Source organism: Cherax quadricarinatus, chromosome 33 (assembly GCF_038502225.1).
Source record: "Cherax quadricarinatus isolate ZL_2023a chromosome 33, ASM3850222v1, whole genome shotgun sequence".
In the NCBI taxonomy this organism is placed as follows: Eukaryota; Metazoa; Arthropoda; class Malacostraca; order Decapoda; family Parastacidae; genus Cherax; species Cherax quadricarinatus.
Genome location: NC_091324.1, coordinates 28,592,615 through 28,601,506, shown reverse-complemented (window position 1 = coordinate 28,601,506; position 8,892 = coordinate 28,592,615). Strand labels below are relative to the sequence as shown.

The following is an 8,892-nucleotide window of genomic DNA, read 5'->3' as shown; positions in this document are numbered from 1 at the left end:
GGGGGGATGTGGAAGGCATTCAGGCTTAATTTGGGGAACTGGAGCACAGATCCAATTCCCTAAATCAAGAGCCCCTCACCAACATCAAGGAACCTTCCTTGAGGGGCCAAATTATTATTATTATTACAATCAAGGGGAAGCGCTAAACCCGGAGGATTATACAGCACCTGGGGGGGGATGTGGAAGGCATTCAGGCTTAATTTGGGGAACTGGAGCACAGATCCAATTCCCTAAATCAAGAGCCCCTCACCAACATCAAGGAACCTTCCTTGAGGGGTTGAGGGGCCAAATGATTTGAGATTAGTTGAAATATGTCTAGCATTTGCTTGTGTCTATTTGAATCAACATGTAAAATATCCAGTGCATGATTTTGTTTTATTATTAACACATCGGCCGTTTCCCACCAATGCAGGGCTACTAGAAAAAGAAGAAACACATTCATCATCATTCACTATATCACTGTCTTGCCAGAGCTTACACAAGCTTAAAAACTGCAACATCAACACCCCTTCTTGAGAGTGCAGGCACTGTACTTCGCACATTGGTATGAAATACCAATATAATTCATCGCAACTAGGAAGTTAAAAGCAGTGAAGATGTAATGTTTGAAATGTTCAGAGTGTAGAAATTTAAAGACAGCTTGGGGTCACCTATGGTATAATTCAAAGTTGAGAGGAGGTTACCAAGGTTCTTTGGGTATTTAGAGAGGATGAAGATGAATGGGATAAATGAAGAGGGTGTATAATTCTGGGGTGGATGGTAGGAGGGTTCTCAGGAACAGTTGGAGCGAGGGTGGGTAAAGGAGGTTCAAGTTGTAGGAGCTTGAGGATCCAGCATGCTTGTGAGAGTTTGTTAGATACAAATGGAGACAAGTGGTTTTGAATGGGTGTGCTGTTGAAGTATGAGCAAGTTAACATTTATGAAGGTATTCAGGAAAACCAGCTAGCTACTCAAGACCTGGCAGTGTAAAGAGCAGTGCCAGCACTGAAGGAGGTTGGGAGGATGTTGCAGTCGGTGGGTAATCGGAATTGTAAGTCAGCACACCAGGTAAAGCAGCAAATGAATGAATGATGGTGAACGTTTCCTTCTTTGGTTCACCCAGCTTTGGCAGGGAAAGGGAGGGTAGTTCTATTTACATTTTGATCATGGGGAAGTGTAACATCCAAAGGATGGGTAACTCTTAATACTTTGAATCAAGTCCTTTGCTAGCTTCAAAACTTTTCCCCTTGAGTAACTTCATTAAAAATTGCTGTACAGATATTTCAGTCTCTCAGAAGAAAGCTGGTATTTTTACTTTAGTCACTTGTTATAAACTCTCTCTCAATAGACTGAATAGTCGAAATAATAACCTCGGGGTCAATGAGCCCCTAGAAATGTGACTGCAATGCCTTTTGGGTAAATGGGCACTTCCCACAAGTTTTATTATTATTTTCAACATACCAGCCATCTCCCACTGAGGCAGGGTGACTCAAAAAAAGAAAACTAACTTTTTCTTCTTTTTACATTTAGGAATTTATACAGGAGTGGTTACCAGCTCCTTACTCCAGGCTCTCGTATACTTGTAATTATAATTTATTTTTAAAGCTGTCCAAAATGCTTTGCATAATAAAGGGCTTTCTATAGTTTATATATGACAATCGCCTCAATTGCGGACTTCTGCGCCAGCCTTCATCGGGTGTGGACGTGTCTCTCTCTCTCACCTGAGTATCAGTGACAAATTTCCCCCGTTCTCACTGGGACGCTTATCCTCATCTATTTTGCCCGCCAGGCAGTCTACAGGAGGGGCACCTGTTCATCGGCTTACTTTTAGCCAGCTCCATTTTTTCTGCTCTGCGGATAATTCTTTATCGGTCTTGGTGGTAAGCCAGTTACTCAACTCAGGTGGAGTGTGGGCGTCCCTCTCTGCTGGGGCTTGGCAAGGTGGTCCACCGGATCTAATTGGAAACTTAAGTTACTGTCTCTGTTTACAAAGGAACTTTTGTTCCTTTTCTCTCATCGCCCAGCCTTGGGCAACAATTTTTCCTCGTACCATCGAGAAGTCGGGCTCAATACAGCTTATGCTGTCAGTGGCACTGATAAGCCCAACAAAGAAAGAAGGAATCACCTCAATTATACAATATACTGTACTCCACCTTACAGAAATAAAATTTGTTTTTGTTTTTCTGTTACCCAACGCTACAGTTGGGTCCATACACTTCTCCCTAGTCAGCGCTCATAAGTTCGAACCTATAATGTGACACTAGTATTATAATATTCACATTATAATATTTACAGTTAAACCCATTTGGGTCATCAAGGGTTACAAAAGTGACAGTTGCTAATTTCATCACAATGCCCTTAACTGTTCTACCCCATTGTCTACTGCTAAACAAGCTCTGTTATCTGCATTCTAGATCCCACATTCAGTATATTTTCTTTGTTTTACATTAGTTACTTTGTAATCACAGTATTTGACTAATACGTATTTTGGTGCATAACAAAGCAGAATTACTATCAAGTTCATAAGGAAATGCTAAGCCCTTGGAGGATTATATAATAGTGCCTGGGATATGGGAGGTAATCAAGCTTGATCTGAGGTAGGAGGCTAATGCTCCATTTCCTTGGATAAAGAGCCATTCATCAGTTTCAAAGTGATCCCTTGGAGGATACAAAAATTTAATAGAGATATGGAAAGGAGGGAGGTGGATGTATATATTTACCCTTTTCTCCATTCATCAAAATAGGGCAAAGCTAAACAAATACCATGCTGATATTTGTGTAGTACAGTGTCAATTTTGACAGACCATTATAAATGATACAGTATATGAAATTTTCCCTGATAAATGCAGGTTTAGAGACTATACAAATAGGCAAGTCATTAAAATCTTTTGATTATTATTTATATTCATGGGTAAGAGCTAAAGCCTTAGGGGCTATACAGTGCCTGGGAAATGGGATGTGATCAAGTTTAATCCAAGGAAGGAGAGGGCAACTCCAATTCATCACTATCAAGGCACCCCCTTGAAGGGTAAAATCTTTTGAGTATCCTGTTTAGACATACAAGTCTGAAATAGGAATAGCAACCATTTGTGTATGTAAAAGTGAGCATAAATTTTAAAAAAAGTAAAATAAGGCTTTGAAAGAATTATGGTATGTGTTATTTTAATCAGTCACCCATATTGTGGGTTATGGATATCATTCCATACCAGATTTCAACAATACTGTACTACATTTAGCATTTCAAGTAAATTAAAAGGAACCCCTTCTTTGACATTCCATATATGGTTTAAGAATACTGTACTTTAAACAAATTATAAAAGTATTGTAATGTGTATTATTCTATAACATCAGTAACATGTTATAGGCTATACTATTGGGCTTAAATAACATGCTACTGAACATATTAAAGGAGTTCAATTTTACTCTTGGAAGTGGGTGAATGCAAGCCAGATGGTAGCCATGTGCAAGTTATAGTAATACTATATGAAAAGACACTGCTGACTGTTATGCTCGAAAACCACTGAAATCCTAAACTTAAATATACATGTAAATACAGTTCACTGAGTGTTTCTTGTTTGTGAAATATTAGATACACCACATTGTGCAGCTACCATTACCTAAATGTTTATTTAAAACACCCATCAGACACTAATTGTAAAGAAAACCCACAAATTCTGCAAACCTGACATGAGCAATGTGTTCGTCGTCAGTCGATTTCATATCCTATTATACTGTAGTTGACTACTATAATCAACTACTGGAAACACCTTATCATCTATAGACACAAACCTAACAAAACTACCTTAATAGGAATACTTTTCATCTGCTGAGTACCTTGCATCCTGAACCAATGACCAAACCCACAGGCACTGCCAGTCTCTTTCCTACTTTTTTTTGTGTACAGTAATATTAACAATGACTCGTATTAAGTTGTATTTTAACACTTTCACTGTCCAGACCCCCAATATATAACAAACTCTCAATGTCCAAAAATTCTCCCTTCCACCACAAAAAAAAAAAAAAATTATTCCAAAATGGTAGAGAATCTTCTTCTGAAGGTAATGACTCTAATAGTATGAACTTTCACTGAAAACTCATGGAATTATGCAGGCACAAAGTTAGCAGTCTCAGTGCAATTTACAAACCAGAGATTTTGCCCACTTTGGAGTCCCATTTTAGACCAATTCCACTGTTCTTGTCAACGAAATTTTTAGTTATTTCACTAGTGTGCCTTCCATTCTATTGATTGTGCCCAAGAAACTGCCCATTTGGCCAATTTCACACAAAATTATAAAAATGCCAATAAGAGTCTATAATAATCACTGTAGACATCTCTGGCACTAAAATAACATTTTCTTTGTTCATTAGTCACATCCCCAGGCCTCTCCTCTATTACACTGCTTTCTATTTTGAATTCTTAATAAAATATAACAAGGAAAGATTGTTCATGGTTTACAGCATCCCAATAATTGTTGCATTTTGTAGAATCAAGTCAATAGAGGAATTCACTGTCATCCTCCAGTAACAAATCTAAGATCTCTAACTCCTCTCCTAAGGAAGTGAGGCAGTGAGATGCAAAGCAGTGTACTTCTAGACTTGGGAGAGGGTTTCCCAATCATTCACACTGGCTCATAAGCAGGAATGATGGCTGTCTGGAGTTTTTTTTTTTTTTTTTTTTAAACAAGTCTGTCGTCACCCACCGAGGCAGAGTGACCCAAAAAAGAAAGAAAATCCCCAAAAAGAAAATACTTTCATCATCATTCAACACTTTCACCACACTCACATGTACATATCACTGCTTTTGCAGAGGTGCTCAGAATACAACAGTTTAGAAGCATATACGTATAAAGATACACAACATATCCCTCCAAACTGCCAATATCCCAAACCCCTCCTTTAAAGTGCAGGCATTGTACTTCCCATTTCCAGGACTCAAGTCCGACTATATGAAAATAACCGGTTTCCCTGAATCCCTTCACTAAATATTACCCTGCTCACACTCCAACAGATCGTCAGGTCCCAAGTATCATTCGTCTCCATTCACTCCTATCTAACACGCTCATGCACGCTTGCTGGAAGCCCAAGCCCCTCGCCCATAAAACCTCTTTACCCCCTCTTTCCAACCCTTTCGAGGATGACCCCTACCCCTCTTTCCTTCCCCTATATATTTATATGCTTTCCATGTCATTCTACTTTGATCCATTCTCTCTAAATGACCAAACCACCTCAACAACCCCTCTTCTGCCCTCTGACTAATGCTTTTATTAACTCCACACCTTTTCCTAATTTCCACTCTCCGAATTTTCTGCATAATATTTACACCACACATTGCCCTTAGACAGGACATCTCCACTGCCTCCAACCGTCTCCTCACTGCTGCATTTACCACCCAAGCTTCACATCCATATAAGAGTGTTGGTACTACTATACTTTCATACATTCCCTTCTTTGCCTCCATATATAACGTTTTTTGACTCCACATATACCTCAACGCACCACTCACCTTTTTTCCCTCATCAATTCTATGATTAACCTCATCCTTCATAAATCCATCCGCCGACATGTCAACTCCCAAGTATCTGAAAACATTCACTTCTTCCATACTCCTCCCCAATTTGATATCCAATTTTTCTTTATCTAAATCATTTGATACCCTCATCACCTTACTCTTTTCTATGTTCACTTTCAACTTTCTACCTTTACACACATTCTCAAACTCATCCACTAACCTTTGCAATTTTTCTTTAGAATCTTCCATAAGCACAGTATCATCAGCAAAAAGTAACTGTGTCAATTCCCATTTTGAATTTGATTCCCCATAATTTAATCACACCCCTCTCCCAAACACCCTAGCATTTACTTCTTTTACAACCCCATCTATAAATATATTAAACAACCATGGTGACATTACACATCCCTGTCTAAGACCTACTTTTACCAGGAAGTATTCTCCCTCTCTTCTACACACCCTAACCTGAGCCTCACTATCCTCATAAAAGCTCTTTACAGCATTTAGTAACTTACCACCTATTCCATATACTTGCAACATCTGCCACATTGCTCCTCTATCCACTCTATCATATGCCTTTTCTAAATCCATAAATGCAATAAAAACTTTCAAAAAATCATAAAAAAAATGATGAAAATTATAGCAAAAGTAACAAGAAAAATGGTCTTAGAAATGGCTAACCTATAACACTGTAGAAGTACATCCAAAACCCTCCAATAGGGAATCTATAGGGTTAAATGAAAATGCTATTTATATGCAGTTTTTAAAAAAATCTGAACTTCACAAGAGAAATTCAACTGGTTTTATTCTCCACAAAAGCACAATAAATAAAAACCAAAAATGCAGACTAAATTAAGGATTGAAAACATGTTTTTTTTTTTATGTTGGTTTAAAGGAAAACCTTAACTTAATGAGAAAACTATATGTTTTTAATTGCCACAAGATAATAAAATTTCTGTATATAAACACAAACAAAAATTAAATTTAGAAATAAAACATTTGACTATTTTCTGATTTTTGTAATATTCGGTGCAGACACTTTGACTTTTCCGGGTAGGTTTCTTGCCAGGTCTTGATCTCGTACAGCTCGAAGTAATTCTTTCTCCCGAGGAGTAGCAGATTTGTCTCCCAAGAAGAGAGCCACTGCAGTCTTGCAGGCCTTTCCCTTTTTTCCAGGTCCTGGGGTTAGCTTAACTTTGTACCTAATAAAGGAAATATTATAACAAACAGGAACTTGAACCAATTTTCCATGCTACTATTAAGCAAGACAGGTGAGAATAATAATAGATGGGTTTCATTCTGGATGTAGTTAACCTTCTTTTAATAATAAGCATCCTATCCATGTGAGTGCCTCCTCTAAATCCATGAAAATATGAAATGAAAGCATTATGATAAAGAAGAAACTGGTAATTTGTAGTTTACTACCTAGATATAAGCTGTAATACAGGCACCCATAAAAATTACATCAAAATAATTTTTTTTTACCACATTGGGCATTTCTTCCCCAAGGTAGGGTGACTCCAAGGAAACACTTACCATCACTTATTCAATAGCTGTCTTGCAAGAACTGTATAAACATCATAATTCAAATGAACCTCGGAACAGCTATTTTTTTTAATATGCCCGCCATCTCCCACCAAGGGGGGATATAGTGTTGGAGTGGTTGGTATTTTTGTTTAATAAATGTATGAAAGAGGGGAAGGTACCTAGGGATTGGCAGAGAGCATGTATAGTCCCTTTATATAAAGGGAAGGGGTACAAAAGAGATTGTAAAAATTATAGAGGAATAAGTTTACTGAGTATAACAGGAAAAGTGTATGGTAGGGTTATAATTGAAAGAATTAGAGGTAAGACAGAATGTAAGATTCTGGATGAGCAAAGAGGTTTCAGAGTGGGTAGGGGATGTGTAGATCAAGTGTTTACATTGAAGCATATATGTAAATAGTATTTAGATAAAGGTAGGGAAGTTTTTATTGCATTTATGGATTTAGAAAAGGCATATGATAGAGGGCAAGGAGGAATAACATCTTGTAGGAGTGAGGAAGAGCCAGTTGTGAGTGTGGGGGAAGTTCGTGAGGCAGTAGGTAAAATGAAAGGGGGTAAGGCAGCCGGGATTGATGGGATAAAGATAGAAATGTTAAAAGCAGGTGGGGATATAGTTTTGGAGTGGTTGGTGCAATTATTTAATAAATGTATGGAAGAGGGTAAGGTACCTAGGGATTGGCAGAGAGCATGCATAGTTCCTTTGTATAAAGGCAAAGGGGATAAAAGAGAGTGCAAAAATTATAGGGGGATAAGTCTGTTGAGTCAACCGCCCAGGGAGGTACTACCGTCCTGCCAAGTGAGTGTAAAACGAAAGCCTGTAATTGTTTTACATGATGGTAGGATTGCTGGTGTCCTTTTTTCTGTCTCATGAACATGCAAGATTTCAGGTACGTCTTGCTACTTCTACTTACACTTAGGTCACACTACACATACATGTACAAGCACATATATACACACCCCTCTGGGTTTTCTTCTATTTTCTTTCTAGTTCTTATTCTTGTTTATTTCCTCTTATCTCCATGGGGAAGTGGAACAGAATTCTTCCTCCGTAAGCCATGCGTGTTGTAAGAGGCGACTAAAATGCCGGGAGCAAGGGGCTAGTAACCTCTTCTCCTGTATATATTACTAAATGTAAAAGGAGAAACTTTCGTTTTTCCTTTTGGGCCACCCCGCCTCGGTGGGATACGGCCGGTGTGTTGAAAGAAAGAAGTCTGTTGAGTGTACCTGGTAAAGTGTATGGTAGAGTTATAATTGAAAGAATTAAGAGTAAGACGGAGAATAGGATAGCAGATGAACAAGGAGGCTTTAGGAAAGGTAGGGGGTGTGTGGACCAGGTGTTTACAGTGAAACATATAAGTGAACAGTATTTAGATAAGGCTAAAGAGGTCTTTGTGGCATTTATGGATTTGGAAAAGGCGTATGACAGGGTGGATAGGGGGGCAATGTGGCAGATGTTGCAAGTGTATGGTGTAGGAGGTAGGTTACTGAAAGCAGTGAAGAGTTTTTACGAGGATAGTGAGGCTCAAGTTAGAGTATGTAGGAAAGAGGGAAATTTTTTCCCAGTAAAAGTAGGCCTTAGACAAGGATGTGTGATGTCACCGTGGTTGTTTAATATATTTATAGATGGGGTTGTAAGAGAAGTAAATGCGAGGGTCTTGGCAAGAGGCGTGGAGTTAAAAGATAAAGAATCACACACAAAGTGGGAGTTGTCACAGCTGCTCTTTGCTGATGACACTGTGCTCTTGGGAGATTCTGAAGAGAAGTTGCAGAGATTGGTGGATGAATTTGGTAGGGTGTGCAAAAGAAGAAAATTAAAGGTGAATACAGGAAAGAGTAAGGTTATGAGGATAACAAAAAGA

General features: G+C 38.5%; 1 protein-coding gene across 3 annotated transcripts in view; it reads right to left on the bottom strand.

Moving 5' to 3' along the window:
- Positions 1–6,237: 6,237 nt before the first annotated feature.
- Positions 6,238–8,892, bottom strand: part of Clbn (Nuclear export mediator factor NEMF homolog Clbn) — a 50,240-nt gene continuing 47,585 nt past the window's right edge. For all 3 annotated transcript variants that reach the window (XM_053783849.2, XM_053783847.2, XM_053783850.2), the window contains one exon: positions 6,238–6,690. In XM_053783849.2, coding sequence (XP_053639824.2) covers positions 6,492–6,690 — 199 coding nt within the window. In that variant the 3' untranslated portion in view covers positions 6,238–6,491. The remainder of the gene's footprint in view (positions 6,691–8,892) is intronic.